At 36.5% G+C, this 20,705-nt stretch overlaps 1 protein-coding gene across 12 annotated transcripts in view; it reads right to left on the bottom strand.

Annotated features, from left to right (window-relative positions):
• Positions 1 to 20,705, bottom strand: part of PHC3 (polyhomeotic homolog 3) — a 76,713-nt gene that overhangs the window by 44,267 nt on the left and 11,741 nt on the right. For 6 of the 12 annotated variants that reach the window (XR_003608753.2, XM_028100820.2, XM_028100822.2 and 3 more), the window contains exons 5-7: positions 11,708 to 11,866; positions 9,575 to 9,673; positions 1,425 to 1,671 (exon numbers count right to left, since the gene is read on the bottom strand). Coding sequence is in view for 11 of the 12 variants with exons in the window: in XM_028100820.2 (XP_027956621.1) it covers positions 1,425 to 1,671; positions 9,575 to 9,673; positions 11,708 to 11,866 (505 nt within the window). In the remaining variant the exon portion in view is untranslated. The remainder of the gene's footprint in view (positions 1 to 1,424; positions 1,672 to 9,574; positions 9,674 to 11,707; positions 11,867 to 20,705) is intronic. The other 6 variants (XM_028100823.2, XM_028100824.2, XM_028100825.2 and 3 more) reach the window with 3 other exon arrangements.

Here is a 20,705-nt window from a genome sequence, read left to right as displayed (position 1 = left end):
TAAATAACTACAAAAGAAAAAGAACCACAAAGAAGTATAAAAACGCTATACAAGTTCAAAGTGATGAGAGATTTCTAACTAGGGGACTCAAACAATTCCAAGACACTGAGATTGGGTACTTCAGAAAATGCAAGCAATATCAGCACAGAGGAAACATGCAAGAGAAATAGGTTTAGGTGGAGAAAAAACAGACTTCAGTAGTATAAAATGAATCTTTAAAAAGCAATACAGAGCTATAAAAAGACAGAAAGAAGGTGCTTACTTGATGAAGTTGAATCAACGGAGGATTTTTTTTTAATGTTTTATTTATTTATTCATGAGAGTGAGAGAGAGAGAGAGAGGAGAGGCAGAGGAAGAGGGAGAAGCAGGCTTCCCGCTGAGCAGGGAGCCCGATGCGGGACTCGATCCCAGGACCCTGGGATCGTGACCTGAGCCAAAGGCAGACGCTTAACCATCTGAGCCACCCAGGCGCCCCCCCCCCTTTTTTTTTAAAGGGAGGATTCTTTTTTCCCAGCCACTGCGGGAAACAGTATAGAGGTTTCTCAAAAAACTAAAAAACAGAACTATCCTACAATCCAGTATTCACACTACTGGGTATTTACCCAAAGAATATGAAAACACTAATTTGAAAGGATATATGCATCACTGTTTATTGCAGCATTATTTACAACAGCCAAATTATGGAAGCAGCCATGTCCATCAACAGATGAATGGATAGAGAAGATGTGATACACACACACACTGAAATATTATTCAGCCATACAAAAGAATGAAATCTTGCTATTTGCAACAATATAGACAGAGCTAGAGAGTATAATGCTAAGTGAAATAAGTCAGAGAAAGATAAATACCATATGACTTCACTCATATGTGGAATTTAACAAACAAATGAACAAAGAAAAAAAAAATAGAGACAAACTAAAAAACAGACTCTCAACTATAGAGAACAAGCAGATGGTTACCAGAGGGGATTGGATGGGGGAACGGGTGAAATAGGTGACAGGGATTAAGAGTACACTTTTCTTGATAAGCATGGAGTAATATACAGAAGTGCTGAATCACTATATTGTACACCTGATGCTAATATAACATTGTACGTTAACTATACAGGAGTTAAACTTTTTAATTAAATAAATAAAAAATAAAAGCTACTGGTTTTACCAATACAATGGAAGACCAGCACATAATGAAGATGTTAATCAAATGTCAATTAACCAAAAAAATTTATATTATTATTATTTGTTTTAGCTGTTGGGCTCTTTTGATTTCTTTTTTCAAGCTACAATACTGATTTTTTTTAAACTCATGAAACTCACATTAAAAAATGTTTTAGAAGTATTGTTCTTGTTCAAGTAATAGACACTTTTGTTTTGCTCTGCCTGCTAATAAAGTGAATGCAACTATTTTCAACAAGTTTATCCCACCTGGTGCTATTAACTGGTGAATACTTGATGTCCGGGTGACAGCTGTGCTTCGTGATTCCAGACTTGGACTTTCTCCCTTCTTATTACTTTCTGGAGAAGGATCTCGTTGGCTGATTTTAGAACTGGTCACTGTTGTTTTGTTATGACAAATTGTCAATGACTGAGTTTGACTAGTGCTTTTTGGCGGACCATTCTGTGAGCTAGATAATACACCCAACTTCTGGCTGCGTAATGTTAAATTCTGAACCTAAGAACCACACAACAAAAAATAAGGATGAAACAGATGGTATTAATTGAGATGTGATAATCATTACCATTATAACAACGACAATACATTTATATTATGTTTTTTACACATCAAGTTCCAAGCACTTGAAACGACTGATTCATTCCAAAAGAAAGGGGAGTTATTATTCTAAGTAATATTAAGTAAAAGTTTTTAAAAAAGACATTAAGGGAATCATTAAGAACAAAATGAAAACAGTATATATATACATATATATCAAATGAACTATGAATATGAGGAAATCACTCTGCAACATACTGCATTTTGAAGTTACCAGCTCAGAGAGAGCCAAAGGGAAGGAGAGAAAAGGGTACTCCAGATAAAAGGGAAAACTTGAGCAAAGCCTCAGAGGCAGAAGAGCCCAGGGGGCATTAGGGAAGGAGCAATTCCTTCAACTCTGCTCTGACTTCTCCAGGCCAGCAGTGTGAAACATTGAAGGTTACAAGTGCTTTATACTCTTGTGAGAAGTTACTACATACAGTTAGGAGTGTGCATATACAATACAGTCATCCTCATAAAGATCAGAAAGAGAACTCCAAAAAAAAAAAAAGAAAAGCTACCCATTCTACAGAGATTATAAGGGAACACTCATCTTGTAAATTAGAAAACTCATTCATCAAATCATCTACCCATTATGATAATTATGAAAAGCATTTCCTATCAACTCCTTTTTAAAATCCTGATGTTGTTATGGAATACTCACTTGGCTTTGAGAACTAGATCTGATGAACTGAAAAGACTATGCATGGCCTTGAAATGGCTTATGTCATGGCTCCTGTCTACACCTGGGGCTATTCTAAACATACCACCAGCCTGGATGGTGACAAGATCATCCCAATGACTTTCACCTGAGGTTTATAACATTCCCAAACGGCAGGTAGAAAATGCCTCTCCAATAGCTGCCTGACCTTTTACCTATCTGGAAATGAATGTATTAAATACATTTATGCTAGCACTGACCCTGAGAAGGAAACTGAAGCAAAAGATTCTAAAGTGACAAAGCAAATGAGATACTGCTGCTTTATAAACATTCTTCAGTTTCATGTGTGTTCTGTCTCTACAACTGTATCATTAACTGATACTCACAGGCTAAACCTTCTCTTCCCAAGTGCCAAATGCAGTGGGCAGCCAACAGCAGGTGCTAAACAAATTTTCACTTCAGATCAGTTGAGGCTTGATCAGACTATTCTAAGCTACTGAAAGAATTTTCTGAGACCATATGGAGCATCTTCTTGGATTTTTGTCAAATATTTCATAGCAATGTAAGTGGACTAATACTTGTTGTATTACTGAAATTTAATACAAAAATAAAATGTGCTAAAATCCAGGTTTCTCAGCTTGCCAATCAAAGCCCTCCACAGCCGAGGCCCAAACCACTTCAAGCCCCATCTTCCACTACTTCAATCCACAATATTCACATTCTAGCCAAACTGTTCTGCTCACCCTTCTCCAAACACAACTTATACTTCCTCCATTTAGAGCCCTTGCTCAAGTTTCTCTTGCCTAAATGCCATTTTTCCTTAACAGCTGTCTCCTGAAGCCCAATCCTTTCTTCAAGGCCCTGTAAAAATCCCACTCTCCCCCAGAGAAACCTCTCCAAAGTCCCTGGTTAGAAATAATTTCTCCTCCCCTCTACAATGCCTTTCCCACAGAATTTGGATCATATTGGCCTACAGCACTGACAAATGTCTAGCTTATTTTAGAATTACTAATGTGTCTGTGAAATGCTGAGACACTCGCTGGCAGACTCTCATCCCTGACATTCATTTTTGTACTCCCCACAGTTGAGTGCTACAGACATAACAGAAACTCCACAAGTCTGAGATATTCTATTTCTAATCTTAAAATATATATTAACTTTTTTTTGCTAAGTGTTTAGTTCTATTTATGGTTTCTTTAGGCAAGCAGTAAAATCTGTTCATTTTTAACCAAAAAAATCTCAACAAATTTCTAGTGAAGGCACATTAAAATCTTTCAGGAAGCAAGGGAAAAACAGCATAAAATTTAACATCTGCCATAAATGATCTATAAAATGAACCAAATCATGATATACAAAGGCTAAATTATAATCTGAAAAACTGGAAAACTTTCTTTCAAATAAAAAGCATATTCACAGTAAATGAGGATTTCACACAATGAACCCTAAACCTGCAGCAGTCCATTTCTATAGAGTAATATACTTTTTCTTCTAATTTTGTTCTCTGGAATTCTGAAAGAAAATGTATGTGTGCGCTTATTATATATATTATATACATTATTTATATGAATAAATTTTGGAATATGGCCATAATAGCTATGGTCATCTTGGCTTATTTAAAATAAATTTCAAACATGTGAACCATACTCCTAAAGTATATTAATTTAACTGTTAATAGAAAGATCACATATTCAGATGTCCTTGACAGACCCTGACTTTTGAGAAGAACCCACCCTTTTCTAGATACAGAACAGTTCTCTAATGTCCAAGTTTCATTTCATCTGAACTTTTCCTATGATCAAATTATGGAAACATTCTAACTTTTGAAAAAGTCTAGGTGGCACGACATTTCTGCTAATTTCACACATTACATTTTTATAGTGGATTACTCAAATCTCACATCTATTATCTAATTTGGTTCTAACAAATACTGTGTAAATTACTGTGTAGCATCCCTTCTTTGCAGATGAGGAAACTAAGATTTAATGTCATATTGCCAGCAGTAGAGCTGAGTTTCTAGTTTTTAAATCCAAAGGACTATTTTCTTCTCAATGCTAAAAGCATTCCCCAGATAGCCTTGGTAAGTAAGATTTGTTACTTTTAGTCCTGTATCTTTCTGAAAGTCAGATTTTTTTGCTTATTTTTATTTACTTGGTCATGGTCGGGAGAAGGAATGGAGCATTTAAAATAGTAAATAAGGGTAAGATATTCCAAATTTCTTATTTTTGGACAGTATGCTACAAATGAATTTTAGTACTAAGAAAAAATTAACTTATAATACCGACTTATGGAAAAGAGCATTAAAATAAAATTGGCATCTCTTAATTACACAAATTCATTGTTTTAAAAATTTCATATAAGTTTAAAAATTAACAAAGTAGAGCACCAATTTTTTCAAAACTAACAGCCCCAAATTTGAGGGAAGTTACCACTAGAATATGCAAAGTATTAGCATCCTCTACTACTGCTAGCTTCATTCACTGCCATTTCAAAAAGCACAGCAAAGAAAAAAATCTGTAGTCAGATTATCACAGAGCCACATACCTGTATCACATCAAACTGGACCCCAAAGAGCCACTTTTATAAAATTACTTTGACTATGCTCACATTAAAGGTACTGCTAAAGACCGCTAAGATGTTTTCTCCATGAGAACCCAGAAGACAGACTCTAGAGCACTCTCTAGAGAGCATGTTAGTTGTTTTTCTAACAACTGGTTTATTTTACCTTGGAAACTGTGAATCATTTAAATGGCTGTATTTCTCCTTCACCATTAGCTACCTGAAAGCTAAGAACTGAATTCATGACTTATCTTTAGACAATATATAACAAAAATAGTGATTAGTGGCTTGTGATATGTGCCAGGCACTATGCTAAATACTTTGAGTATGGTCTCATTTATTCCTTTTCACAGCTCTGGGCTATTCTAGTTCACAGTGAAGAAACTGAGGCTTAAGAAATTACATCCAACATAATTTCATTTAAATGCAGTTTAAAAACAGGCAAAACTAACATAGGTCAGGACAGTGTGATCCTTGAGGAGCACAGGCAGGACCAAAATGGGCCATCAGGAGGCTTCTCTGGGTCCTAGTAAGGTTCTTCCTCTTGACTGGGTGGCTTGGGATATAAGTGTATTCTGGTACAGATTACTGAACACTTAAGATATGTTCTGGATGTATATTTTGCTTTAATAAAAGCTTTAAAATGTCCAAAAAAATATAAAGAAACTGAGGCTTAGGGCACCTGGCTGGCTCAGTCGCTAGAGCATGCGGACTCTTGATCTCAGGGTCATGCATTCAAGCCCCACACTGGGTGTAGAGCTTACTTTAAAAAAAGAAAAATTGAGGCTCAGCATAGATAATAACTAACACCTAGTGAGTGCTAAGTATCAGATACTGTTCTATTTTTCAGTTATTTTTTAAAGATGTATTCATTTATTTGAGAGGGAGAGAGAACATGCACCCAAGAGCGTGGTGGAGGAGCAGAGGGAGAGAGAATCTCAAGCAGACTCCCTGCTGAGCGTGAAGCCCAACCCGAGATCAATCACCACCTGAGCTGAAACCAACAGTCAGATGCTTAACTGACTGTGCCACCCAAGTGCCCCTTATTTTTCAATTATTAACAGTTAATCCTCACTACGACCCTATGAAGCATTTATAAATATTTATTTTATATTGTTGAAACTGAGGGGAGAGGTTAATGATATACAATGAAAAAGTGGCAGAGCATGTACTTAAACCAGGAGAGTCTGGCTCTAGAGCCCAAACTTGTTAACAGTATGCTACACTATGACCTTGTCCAAAATCAATCAACTGGCAAGTGACAAAGCTGGCAGTTGCTGAAGTCAGAATTTCAACCCAAGTCTTTCAATTCCTCCCTTTGCAAAAAAAGTACTGAGTACCTATAATGTTCTAGACACTAAATACATCTAGTATTCATTCTTCAACTTACCCTACAAGTATATATGACTATATGTGTGTGTGTATATATATATACATATATATGATAAAAATGTTTGATAACTTGGCTAAAGTCACACAACTAATAAGTAATTGAAGTGGAAGCTGAAATCATCCATGGAGGACTTCATGCATGTAGTCTGAAAAGGAACCTCACTCCTAACTCTACGCTACTTTTCTATTTTTATTTCTGCCTTTTTTATGCATGTTTTCAATTTCTTTTATCTTGTTTTATTGTATACATCTTGTAAATCAAAATCTTAGTTGAAACAAAGTCAAGAATTTAAAAAAATAAAATTTAACATATTCTGAAGGTTGATAATGGTCTATCTTTATTAGGTTTTATAAAACCAAAAGAAAACAGGAAGATCATTACTTTAACAAATCACTCCACAAAGAGATATCATAAAGGTTAGAGCTCAAAGAACCGTAAAGGTAAGAAAGGTCTCATTTTGTAAATATGGAAACTGAAGTACAAAAAAGTTAAGGAATTGTGGATGGTCAGAAAGCACATTAGGAGAAACCTGAGTTTAACTAATCACCATCTTTATATGCTGATATATGAAAATTGGCCTTTATTATTCAATAAAATAGTAAAGAGGTTCTAGGAAAAGTACCAAAGACTATTACTACTCTCTCATTTTTTACCTTTAAAAAAAATCAAGATTAAATGAAAAATAAAAAGCCAAGGATGACTCTAAGTTATACCTATGTCTGCCATATGTAGTCTAAAACATTAGCTATGGAAAAAATACCAAAATAGTATCATACAAAGTAATATCCTACTCAATTGGGTCTTTTTTAAGATTTATTTGAGAGAGAGAGAGAGAGAGAGAGAGAGAGAGAGATAGTGGGAGAGCAAGAGGGAGAGAGAATCTCAAGCAGACTCCACACTGAGCACAGAGCCTGAAGTGGGGCTCGATCCCATGACACTGAGATCACGACCTGAGCCAAAATCAAGGGACAGATGCTCAACTGACTGCACCACCCAGGCGCCCCTTCTACTTGCTTTAATTTAGAATTTATTCAGGGTGCCTGGCTGGCTCAGTCAGTAGAGCGTGCAACTCTTGATCTCAGGGTTGTGAGTTTGAGCCCCACATTGGGTACAGAGATTACTTGAAAAAAATAAAATCTTAAAAAAAAATAAAATTAAAAAAATAAAACTTATTCAATGTAATTCATTTTAATCAACTTTACTGAGGTGTAACTTACATACAATAAAATGAACCAGTTCAATGAGTTTTGATATATGTAAACACCATGTTACCACTACCTTAATGAAAATATGGAACATTTCCATCACTATAAAAGTTCACCCATGCCTGTCCCCAATCTCTCCCACCTTCTGACCCAGGTACCACCAATCCAATTTTTTTCACTATAAATTAGCTGTGCCTGTTCTGGAATTTCATATAAAAAGAATCACAGGAGTGGCACGTGGGTGGTACAGTCAGTTGAGTGCCCGACTCTTGGTTTCAGCTCAGGTTGTAATCTCAGGGTTGTAAGATGCAGCCCCGCTTCAGGCTCCACGCTCAACGTGGAGTCTGCTTGGGATTCTCTCTCACTCTCCCTCTGCCCCTCCTGCTTGTGCTCGCTCTCTCTCTCAAGTAAATAAATAAATCTTAAAAATAAAAAAATCAGGGGCACCTGGGTGGCTCAGTTTGTTAAGCATCTGCCTTTAATTCAGGTCATGATCCCAGGGTCCTGGGATCGAGCTCCGCATCAGGCTCCCTGCTCAGCCAGGAGTCTGCTTCTCCCTCTCTCTCTGCCCCTCTGCCCTACTCATGCTTTCTCTTTCTCTCTCTCAAATAAATAAAATCTTTAAAAAAAAAAATCACAGGGTAGGTACTCTCTGGTATCTGCCTTCTTTTGCTATTATAATGTTTCTAAGATGCATCAGGAGTGTGTCCTTTTTTATTTCTTAAATTTGTTTATCCTTTCACCAGTTAAAAGACATTGGTTGTTTCCAGTTTGGGGCTATTCTGAATAGTGCCGCTACGGATATTTGTTTTTACATGTCTTTATATGGATATACATTTCCAAACCACTCAGAGTAAACAACTATAAGCAGATATGACAGGTCACGTATTAAGTGTATGTTTAACTTTATAAGGAATTGACAAACTCTTTTCCAAAAGTTGTTGCACCATTTTACACTCTCACCAGCAATATTATGAAATTATGGCTGCTCCAAGTTCTCACCAATATGTGGTATTATAAGTCTCCTTCATTTCAGCCATTTTAGTGAGTGTGCAGTGATATTCATTGTGGTTTTGATTTTAATTTCTGTAAGGGTTAATGAGGTTGAACATGTTTTCCTGCACTTATTGGCCTTTTGTATATCTTCCTTTGTGATATGTTAAATCTTTGGCCCATTTTTAACTGAATTGCTCATGATCTTACTGAGGTGTAAGCATTACGTTGTATATTCTGGATACAACTCTTCTGTCAGAAATATGTATTATGAATATTTTCCCTCAGTCTGTGGCTTGCCTCTTCACTTTTGTAACTGCTTTTTGAAGATTTTAATTTTGATAAGTTCTGATGTGTTATTATTTTCTTTTATGGTTAGTGCTTTTTGTGTCCTAAGAAAGCTTTGCCTAGTCTAGGGGCCATATCACCCTGAATGTGCCCAATCTCATCAGAAAGCTTTGCCTACCCTAGAGTTGTGAAGATAATCCTGTTTTCTTCTAGAGGTTTTATAGTTTAGGCTTTTACCTTTAAGTCTGTATTTTACTTCTAGCTCATTTTTGTGAATGGTGTGAGGAGAAAATTAACGTTTGTTTCTTTCATAGTACCAAACAAAATAATACACTATTCCATTTTTCAAGTTAAAAATTTCCCCAATTCATTTTTAAACTTAAAATCTATCTTGACTTCCTTTGCTTGCAAAGGAATCTACACAAAAGAATACCATTCTCATAGTAAGAACAATAAGCCTGCTTTATAATAAAACTAAACATACCATGTGATAGCAAAAACTCATTAACTTTCACTAATGTCAAATAACTTAAATATCTGCTTAATGGTAATATAATTTCTATATAACCAAAAAACTTTCTTGAAGTTCTCACAGTATTTCATTAAATTCCAATCCGAAAGGTAGCACAAAGAGCACTAAAATCATCAGTAACTTAAACACAATGTATGTTTATCTTTAACCTGAAGATCCAGACCTCAAGTACCACATTACGAAGCAGACAAGCTCACCTGAGTAGCTGCAGACTGACAGGAAGATGACGATGACGACGAGACAACAGGAATGTCAGACTGTACAGCAGCCACAGTGGTAGCGGGTGTGAAAATCAGCTGTACAGACAGAAAAACCAAAAAAATACCCTAAGACAAAAGAACGTGTCCCACACACAATGTATAGCAGGCAAGAGAGACTGAAATTTGTGACAGAAAGACAATGCAGTTTAGGATTGTCTCCTAAGCAAAAGGTTTTATGTGACAAAGAAAAGTTTCTAATAGAGAACTCAAAAAAAAAAAAAAGCATAAACATTTTGAAACAGCTCATGATTCTGATGAGTAGAAAAATAAATCAGTGCTCAAAAAAGAAAATGTATTTTGGTAATATGAAATCCTCATACCAAATTTTGCCCCAAATAAGCTATTATTACACTCAAACTTTTCCCAGTTCAAAAACTACTATGGCAGGATTCCTAAAATGGAAGATATTTTTAATAGACAACCACTCATGAATACAAATTTCAGTGAGAAACCTGAAAAGAAACACAAGTCTTTTCAGTCTTCTTTATCACAAAAGATACCTATGTCCCATACTGTACTATTTCACTCAGCTACACGGGATCTAAAGTACAAACCTAGGTTGCTCTTGATTTTAAAACTATTCATAAAGAAATATTCATTCCAAATGTAAATGCCACAACATGTCAAAATGCAACAACAAAACAGCCTGCAAAAAAGCTTCACATCAAATAAATAAGGAAGAAAAAACATACTCGATTTATTTACTTAATGCCATCTCTTCAAATGTTATTTTTCAATATTGAAACAATGCCATTAGTTTAAAAAGGCACTACAATCCACTCAGAGATTATCCAATCCAATTTAGTAAATTAAGACAGTTGTTTCACACAATGTGTAAATACTCTACTTCAAAACTGCATTAGGAATTACTTAGTTCCTCCAGCCATTCCTGTTTAAATTAAAATTACTGACTAAAGGATCTTTTAAATTTCAGTTCTTTATAATACTAAATTTAAGTGAATTAAACAACAAAGTATAACTTTCACAAGAAGGTAACTGCCAGAACAAACAGCTGAAAGCACTAAAAATAAAGAGAAGATGTTTGTTCTATTTAGCTTGAACCATATGTAACTGCAAGTTTTATAAAGAGGTCAAAAGTGGTCATTTCAAATGATTCAGCCTAATTTTAAAGCATATTATTAATTAAATAAGATCTCCTAGAGGAAAAAAACACAAAAATATGATAATGTCCACTGAATAATCTATAAATAAAAGGTGGGTCATGTCACTGTTTCCTGTCAGAAATATGATGGAAAACTTTCTTTGTAATTTTAGTGGAGAACTGGATCCAGATATATATTCAGTACACTGGACAAAAAAGAATACAAGTAAATACATACTAGACCAAAGCTCTTGTCTAGCTACCTGTAAAGACATCAAATAAATGCCAACCAATTCCTTAAAGAAGCTCAACAGGTAAATTAGGAAATCAGTAGGTACTCAAATATAGACCAGCCAAATTAACATTCCTATATTAACAAAAGATCAAAGTGAACGTAAGAACACAAATACCTTACTAATAATTTTGAGATGGGAATAACCAAAGCTAAAAATCATCTGGTAAATTACCAGGAACTCCAATCCAGATTTAAGAAGATCCCACAGTATAAATTCTAACTTATAGTTAACCACTAACTTTTTAACATTGCTAACTATTTCATCAAACTTAAGATGCCCAAGATATACAGTGATTTTATATATATATATAAATCTTACTGCAAATATTAATTATAACTGTAAGATGCCATCAATTATAAATGCATCTCAATTTCAGAGATGTTAAGATGTGAAAAACGTTTGAAATCCATAAAATTTGATATTCAAAAAATAGTCACTCCATGTTACAGAACCTGTTAGCTTCCCAATGTTGCTATTTGATACACCAAGAAGGCCTACCAATTAAAAGAATTTTTCATGACATAAATGTATAAGAGCTAAGCACACACATATAAAAAATTTGTTAAACATTTCTGAAATATTAAAAATGCTTCTTATTGCATCAAATCAAGAAACATTTCGATCTCTCTCAAGTCCTTAAACACTGAAAAAATTTGGTAGCTCATATCTTACCATTTGAGCTCGGAGATACATTTGAGCTTGGCTTGCCGTTAGGGTAGGGGAGGTACTCCCTAGTAACATAGTCTGTTGGGTAATACTGCCGCTGGTAGAACTGGAAGCCTGGGAACGGCTTATTAACTGTGCAGGTGTAGGAGAAGTGGAGAGGTTGATCTAAGGAAGAAAACATATTAGGTCATAGGCTTCCATTTCTTGCTTCCATGCCAGTGAATTTCACCAAGCTGCAGTTAGGCAATCAATGGTATAAACTATGGCTAAGGAACCTAAAAGAGAGGGCTTCATCTTTGACAGAGCCTCCCTCACTTCTTTGGGCAATTATTTGCACATATGCAAACAACAGTGTACTGATTAGGAATTAGATAATTTTTAAGGATATCCTCAAGGTGTTTCATTCAGTAAGATTCCACTATCTTAAAATATCATTTCCACTACCTCCCAAAAATTAGGGTTAATGTTCCACTATTTAAATATTCCACATACTAAAACATCTGAATCAAGAGTTTATACTATTTTGTCAGATTCTGTCACATTTTGAGGGGTTTCTCAAGTGAACAAAAATTAAAATATAGATAATCCATTCACATATATATAAACATACATGTAACATATAATTAGTATAACGTTCTCTCTCAAAAGCTCTCAAAGAAAATACAATTGCTACTTGTCAAACAGATGGAAAAATCCTGAATTCTGGTTACAAAATTAAATTATAAGCACTACTTTAAAGTTAAAACTGCTGTTAGAAAAAAGAAAACCAGTTCAGAGTCTATCTCTAGGATACATGAGAACCTCATAAATGGTTCTTATTTGTGAAGGCAAACTGGCTGAGGCAGGTAGGGAAGAGGGCAAAGGGAGACAAGTATACCCTTTATCTTTCCAATTTCACACCACATGCATATTATCTTTTTTTTCTTCTTTTGTGTTTCATTTCTCTATTTGGGTTTTTTTTTTCATTTTTATGTGTTATTCATTTTAAAAATAAATATTTTAATGCGTAATATAATCTGACCTCAAGTACTTTTTGTGGACAAAGAATAGCTTATTAGACTTTTGATTCAAGACACAAGGTAGATGGGACTAATACATCCATGTGCCCAAATACTCACTGAAATGCCAAATCAACATGAAATACTAGAACACAACTGAACACCTAAAAGGGAAGGGGAAAGGGAAATTCCTAGGTTGCAGAAAGGAAGAAACTGTAGCTGACAAGAAGCACCAAGGCAATCTCAGGGGACCCTGGTCTAGAGATAGAAGACCTGATTTTGAGCCTATTTCAGGCAAAAGCTGGAGGTAAAAAACCCCTATTTTGAGCCAAGATCTTTAAAAGAGGTACTCAGTATGTGAGAAGGTAACAGGAAAAGCTCCACTCAGCCCTAAGAACCAGCAAGGAAGCTTGCCATCTGCCTTGCCTGCAATGGAAGGAGAAAGCCTCCTATGAGAATCAAAATGCCAGGCTTGCGCCATGTGGGGGGGTACAAAATCCAAATGTACCCTACCTGCAATTTCATAACCCATCCAAAACATTAGCATTTAAACCAGTCCAGGACATTTGTTAAACTGAACAAGTGCCTGGAGGAAGCTAAGTGAAGGCGATACTGGAGGACCTCTCTGTACTGTTTTTGCATTAACTTCCTATGAGTCTATAATTATTTAAAAATTAAAAAGTTTTTTAAAAACTGAAAAAAACTGCATGGGGGCACACAAGAGTTGGTTAACTAATTCTCTAAACTTATCTATATAAGTATTTTTAATTTTAATAAAATACATTGTATTTAAATCTATAATTCAGTGCATAAAGGCAATGAATACAATACACAGACTTATTCTGCAATACAGTTTTTACTCCTAGCACACCAGTAAAGTCACAGTAGCAATAATCACCGCCTTCCATCTGACAAATTCAATGGACCTTTTTAGACCATTCCCTCTCAATCTTTTTTACCAGCTCTTCTTTTGGGCCCATCCCCAAAATGTTCACCCCCAACACTTTTCTTCTTGAACTCCTAGATTAGCATATCCACACTCCCAGTTTCAAAAAACCAAACCTGATGACTCTGAATCCTTAATTATAAACTCACTCTGAGCTCCAGATCCACATACCTACAGAACATATCTTTCTGGATATCTCTTATCAACTCATATTCAACATGTTCAAACACCAAACTCATTATTCCTTCTTAAACCAGCTTCTCTTCGAATAGTCACTCACTGGCATCTCCTAAAATCCTACAAAACAGATTTTGTTTTTTAAGTCACCTTGATTCTTCCTTTTCCTTTACCACACATACAAAATCAGTCACATCTTACTGTTTATACACCTTTATTTTCTTCATTTTCATCTTAATCACTTAGTTTGAGAGTCTGGGCCTATGGCACTTCCAGCTAGATTACTTTAACAGCTGCAAACTGACCTCCCTGCCTGAAATCTTGTTTCCTTCTACTTGCCAGATAATCTTTCCCTGATTTAATTAATTAATCATTTAAAAATCTGGATTACATTTGACCTCCCCTGACTAGCGCTCTAGCATCATCTCCTCCCACTCCTCCACACACACCTTTCACATTAGTTATATGAAGCTATTTGCAGTATCGTAACGTCCCAGGCCTCTGTGGTCTGAGTAAAAATGCTCTGGACAGGTCTGAGCATCCCCCTAGCCCCATGCCCCACCCCATCTGTACCTACGTAGTGAACAACCCTCTCTCAAAAATCATCTGCTCTAATAAGCTTTTTCAGGCATCCCTACATCCCACAGAACTATTTCCCTTCCTTTTTGCTTGTTATCATTCATATACTTCTATCTCACTCTTCTAAACAATAATTTCTGTAAGGGTAGGGATCATGAACTATTTACATCTTCATATACCCAGTATCTACAAAAGTACTTTCATTCAATAAGTTTATTAAGTTAATGAATGCCATGTTATTTTAAGTCCTTAACAAAGCAGAGTAAAAATGCAGAGACAGTGTGATGATATTAATTCAACTCTATTTTTGATGTGCTACATAATAAATTATTAGTAAGCCCCCCCAAAACTTACTATTTTCCTACACCTCTACAAATGGACACTTTGGATAAAGCCTTGCTACAAAGATCAAATCACTTAGCAGGATAAAACTGGACCCAGGTTTTCTGGCATTCAAAGTGGTTTCCTATACCCTGAGAGCTTGCGAATTTGGTCACTGCAATAATAGTGCCGTGGCACTTTTTTTCAGACAGTGGAAGGAAGAGAGGATGGAAGGGAGGGAAAGAAGGAAGGCATTCTAGTGAGGATAGACCACACAGTCTTTAAACAGAAACACAATAAAAGTGTTTTTAAAAAATGACTGCCTGGTAGCTAAAATGCCTGAGAGTGCTCTTTAAGGAAGCAGAACACAAAGTACAAAGAGAACGCTTTTCTTTTTCTTAAAAAAGAAAAAAAGGAAGTAAGAAAACGAAATAGTAACTTCCACCTGCATTCCATTTTGTCTAAGTTGTGAGATCAAAAAACCAGTATCATGTTTATTTTTAAGTTCCATATAGCAAGTAACATTTCAGGCAGCGTCTACTCACAAATGCCCAATCCATGAATGAGGGCAATTATACCTCTGCATGAAGTCCATCTCCACAACTGGCCTAACGAAAAAAATAAAAAAAACTTCCCTTCCTTTCCACAACTGATAAGTCTCTCCTCTACTTTCTGCTTTGTTCTGCTGACCTGAACCGGAGGCCTTAATTGTTTGCATTATATTCTCTGTCAATTCCATCCCAACATTCCTAATTCCTTTTCACTTTAAACCCTTGGCCAATCCTGTCACTTCATACCTGAAGCCCCACACTCCATAAAGGAACTCACTCCTTGAGCCCTTATTACTGGAAGCCCTCTCCCCAGTTGGAAGCACTAATTCCAAGAGTCACCAGAGAAAACCGTGTCTACAAAGAAAAGCCATTTAACTCACATCTACACCTTGGTGTCCCTCCAAAACGAGATTACATAGGGTTTCTGGCCCAGAGTACTCCCTAGAACCAAAGCCCATTTGAGAACCACTGCTGCCATTTGACTGATCAAAATCAATCAGGTACATCTATAGAAACATAGTACACAGACATTAAAAGGATAATGCATACCTGTATTATTCAATGACATGAAAATATCTTTATAACCCACTGAATGAAAAAAATTACAGAATAACATATACAGTACAATCCCATTTACATAATTACATAAAAATGTGTCCATGTATACATACATATCACATGTGAAAAACATGTTGAGAGAAAAACAAATGCATTGTATATACACACAATAATGCACACTCATAAAACTGTATATGATTAAATTTGATATAGAAATATAGGCATACACACACCATTCTGGAAGAATCATCACCAAAATATAAAGGTGAATAATGTCTACTAAGGGTAAAATCTGGGATAATGTGTGTTTTATCTTTTTTGTCTTTTCTGTGTAGGTATGAACTTTAGAATCAGAGAGGAAATGCTATTTTCTTTTTTTTTTATGTTTACTTTACATTGTTTTTACTACTTTAAAGCAGTGTATACATTTTCTTGCCTCATTATTCAGTGGGGATTTGTATATGAGTAACTCAAGTATCCAGAAGTACAAAATGCTATATTAAAATTTCAAATAAAAATATCTACCCATGAAAGATTTCCTTTAAGAGACTGTACTCTTTTGATAATAATATGAAATAAAATGTGAATCCTATTTATTATAGAAAACCATTATTTCTACTATTTGCAATACAAGCTATAAACACAACAGCAGCAATGCCTGGCTGGCTCAGTCAGTTAAGCGTCTGTCTTCAGCTCAGGTCATGATCCCAGGGTCCTGGGATCAAGTCCCACATCGGGCTCCGTGCTCAGCAGGGAGCCTGCTTCTCCCTCTGCCTGCCGCTCCCCCTGCTGTGCTCTCCCTCTCCCCCTCTTTCTGACAAATAAATAAAATCTTAAAAAAAAAAACCACACACAACAGCAAAACAAGAAGCCTCATAACTTCCCATCTGCTTTCAGATTTTGATAACTTAAAAAAGTTGCAATGCTGAAACAATTAAAATACTGGAAATAAAGTGTTCAGCAATGGGGATGGTTACATAAAATAAAGTGCATTCATACCATGCAACACTATACAACAACTTGTAAGTGAGTGAGATTGAGCTTTGTGCGCTAACACAGAAAGATCTCAAAACTGTTGGGTATAAAAAGCAAAATGCAGAATACTGTTTCCAGTGTATAAAAAAAAGTGTCTTAACACATATACACACATTTCTTTATGCAATATATGTCCATAACACATAGGTAAAGATATGGAGGGATATCCGGCAAACTGAGTCGTCAGAAGGACTGAAGAGGACTGAAAGAAGGCTGAAGGGGACTTAACACTTTTTCACTTTTCCTGTACTATTGGAATATTTTACAAGAATGCACTAAAGCGGGGCACCTGAGTGGCTGTCGTTGGGTGTCTGCCTTCAGCTCAGGTCATGATCCTAGGGCCCTGGGATCGAGCCCCGCGTCGGGTTCCCTGCTCACCGGACAGCCTGCTCCTCCCTCTGCCTGCCACTCTGCCTATCTGTGCTCTCTGTCAAATAAATAAATAAAATCTTTAAAAAAAAAAAAAAAAGAATGCACTAAAGCTGCTCATGACCATACAAATATTCAGGCTACAGTTTTATTTTAAGGTAGTGTTAAGTTTTGGAATAGACTTCTAAACTCAATCACTTGAAAGTACATTTTTAGGGCGCCTGGGTGGCTCAGTTGGTTGAGCGACTGCCTTCAGCTCAGGTCATGATCCTGGAGTCCCGGGATCAAGTCCCGCATCGGGCTCCCTGCTCAGCGGGGAGTCTGCTTCTCCCTCTGACCCTCCCCCGTCTCATGTGCTCTCTCTCTCTCTCATTGTCTCTCTCTAAAAAAAAAAAAAAAGAAAAGAAAGTACATTTTTAGGGGCGCCTGGGTGGCTCAGTAGTTAAGCGTCTGCCTTCGGCTCAGGTCATGATCCCAGCATCCTGGGACCGAGTCCCGCATCGGGCTCTCTGCTCCGTGGGGAGCCTGCTTCTCCCTCTGCCTCTGTCTCTCATGAATAAATAAATAAAATCTTTAAAAAAAAAAATTACATTTTTAAAAATCCTTGATTAAAGTACCTCCTAAAATAGGTATGAGGATGAGGCCATTAGCAATAGACCACTGAGAATGACTAGTTATAAGCAAGTAATCTTCTCTCAGAAAAAGCTTATAATGGGTTCATTTGATATGTGGATCTGATTGAGACATTTTTAGAGGAAAGCAAACATTTTTAAGGTTCTTGATCTAAAAAACAATCTCACTGACCCAGGAGGTGTACTCTTAAGAAATTTTTTAAAAACAAATAACTACATATGTATACAAAAATATGTAACAGAATATCCAATGCAGGTTTACTTATAATAGCAAAATTTCTAATACAGTCACGTGGGGGTTAGGGCTTCAACACATGAACTTTGCGGAGATGCAATTCAGTGTGTAACACCCTGTATTGAACCTTCTCCTTGATCTAGACCCAGGGTTATCTGGATGAAAATAGTAATAAAAACCATGTAATTAGACAACTGAATTTTACACAGAAGAAAACTGCGGTATTAATGACAAAGGAGGCTAAATGACTTGCCCTAAGTCATGCTACCAGTCAGTCACAGAACGATGACTAGAACCCATGTCCCTTATCTCCTCCATTCTACCAATCTTTCATGATAACCCAGAATTGGTAGTAAAGTCATCATGTACTTCTTAGGACTTGAATATTCAATGAGATGCACAAGACATCACTAATCACCAGACCGCCACATGAACTCCAAACTCATATATCCAATGTTTACTCAACATCCACCACAAAGTCAGAATGTCCAAAACTGAACTCCTGATTTTCTTCTCCAACACCTGCTTTGTCAGGTCCTTCCAGATGTTCAGGCCAAAATACTACAGTTATCCTTGACTCGTCACCCTTCCTCACATCTTTGATTCAATCCATCAGCATACCCTATTAGCTCTACTTTTAAAACATATATAAATTTCCATAATAAAATATTGTTGAAAAAAAAAATCTAGAATCTGGCCACTTTTCACATCTACTGTCACCATCATGGTGCCAGCCACCAATCTCTCTTGGATTACTACAAGAATCATTTAACTGGTCTCCCTGCTTCTATCTTTGCCCTGTAGAACCTAACACTGTCACTAAGTTAAAACCTGAGATCATCTGACTTCCCTACTGAAATAGCTTTCTAATAGCTTCCCAACCCGAGTAAGAGTTTTATATTATTATAATCTCCTCATGATTGGATTACAATTACCTCTCTGTCATCTCTAACCATACTCCCACTCACTCATTCTACTCCAGCCACAGTACCTTCCTTTCTTTTCCTTCAGCATGTTTGCCTCCCTCACCCTCCTTCAAATACCAACTTTATCAGCAATGCCTTCCCTGACCACCCTAATTAAAATAGCAAATTCCCTTATCTCATTCCCTTTTCTTGCTTTATTCTTCTTTATAGCACTTACCATCTGACATATACCAGTTTACCATCTATCCCTAGCTCCATAAGAACAGAGAGTTTGTTGTATTGCTGTGTTCCCAGTACCTAAAGGGTTTTGGCACATATTAAATGCTCAATAAATACATGTTGTATGAATGAAAAAAATCATAAAACTAACTGGACTTCAAAAGCTCATCTTGTCTAGCACCATAACTAGAAAGCTATCACAAACAAGGTCTTTCCCTTTTTGACTAAATAGTACAGTGAATTAAACTCAAAACATCTGGGATTAATGTAGATTCCAGGACCAAAAAACAACAAAGAAAGAGAAAGGGAATGAGATACAAACAGCCCTTGAGTCATTTAGAGACTTATGATTGCAATTTTCACCTATATAATCCTTTCCAGCTGAAAATGCCCAATGATGTAAAAGTATATAGAGAACGACCACTTCACCTACAGTAAAACAAATTAACCATAGGCCTATCTATTTACATTTATGTGTAGAAACACACAGTAATAAAATAGGAAAGCTTCACACAAAACTTTTTCACGGCAAAAGGGACTACTGAAAAGGGATGTCCCTTTTACTCTACACATTTGAAGTGTCTCTCCCTTAGACAACAAGAGTATATTCACGTTTTATTTAGGTAATATAAAAATTAACAAAATAGGGGCACCTGGGTGGCTCAGTCAGTTGAGCGTCTGCCTTTGGCTCAGGTCATGATCCCGGGAACCTGGGACTGAGCCTGCTAGGCAGGGAGCCTGCTACTCCCTCCCCCGCTCCCCCCCCCTCGCCTGCGCACACTCTCTTCCTCTCTCTCTCTCGCTATCTGTCTCTCAAATAAAATCTTAAAATTAACAAAATAAAGCTCTTCAACTTACTTCCTCAGAGATAACCACTGATTAACAATTTGTTGTGTATTACAGATTTTCTTCCTGAATAATTAGGCAAATATATAATTTTTTAAAAAGTTAAATGACAGGAATTCTGTTTCCAGAAAGATGGAACAGACATACTTTTCCCTATTCCTTCCCCTAAATACAACTAAAAACCCTGGATGTAACATATATAATAAGCGTAAGATCCCGAAAGGTGGAGAAAAGCAGACTGCCTAGGGACCTCAGAACACACAGAACCATGTGGTTGTGAGCTCCCTGGGTTTTCCTTTTGTCTTATATAAGCCAAACTTAGAGCTGAAAAAGTCTGTAACTCAGAAACACAAATGGGTGCAAACAAAAAAAGGCCCCAAAAGAAGCCTGCTCTTTCTAGCCAAAGGAACAAGAAAGAGACTTCCTAGCAACATAGAGAACTTTTAGACAGCTGCTCTACTCCAGCCAAACACCACAGAAAACACTGTGGCCCCACCCACACCAGCAAAGACTTCCACCTATACCCAACTCCCCTAATCCCTCCAGTGGATAAGCATCAGAGAAGGTGAAGAGAGAGACAGGACTTTTGTCCCAGCCATGCAGGAGTAGACT

The sequence above is a fragment of the Eumetopias jubatus genome, unplaced genomic scaffold, assembly GCF_037043125.1.
Source record: "Eumetopias jubatus isolate StellerSeaLion01/CBP00866 unplaced genomic scaffold, mEumJub1_p1.0 scaffold_1, whole genome shotgun sequence".
In the NCBI taxonomy this organism is placed as follows: Eukaryota; Metazoa; Chordata; class Mammalia; order Carnivora; family Otariidae; genus Eumetopias; species Eumetopias jubatus.
The sequence above is the reverse complement of the archived record's forward strand: the minus strand, read 5'-3'. Positions and strand labels throughout refer to the sequence as shown.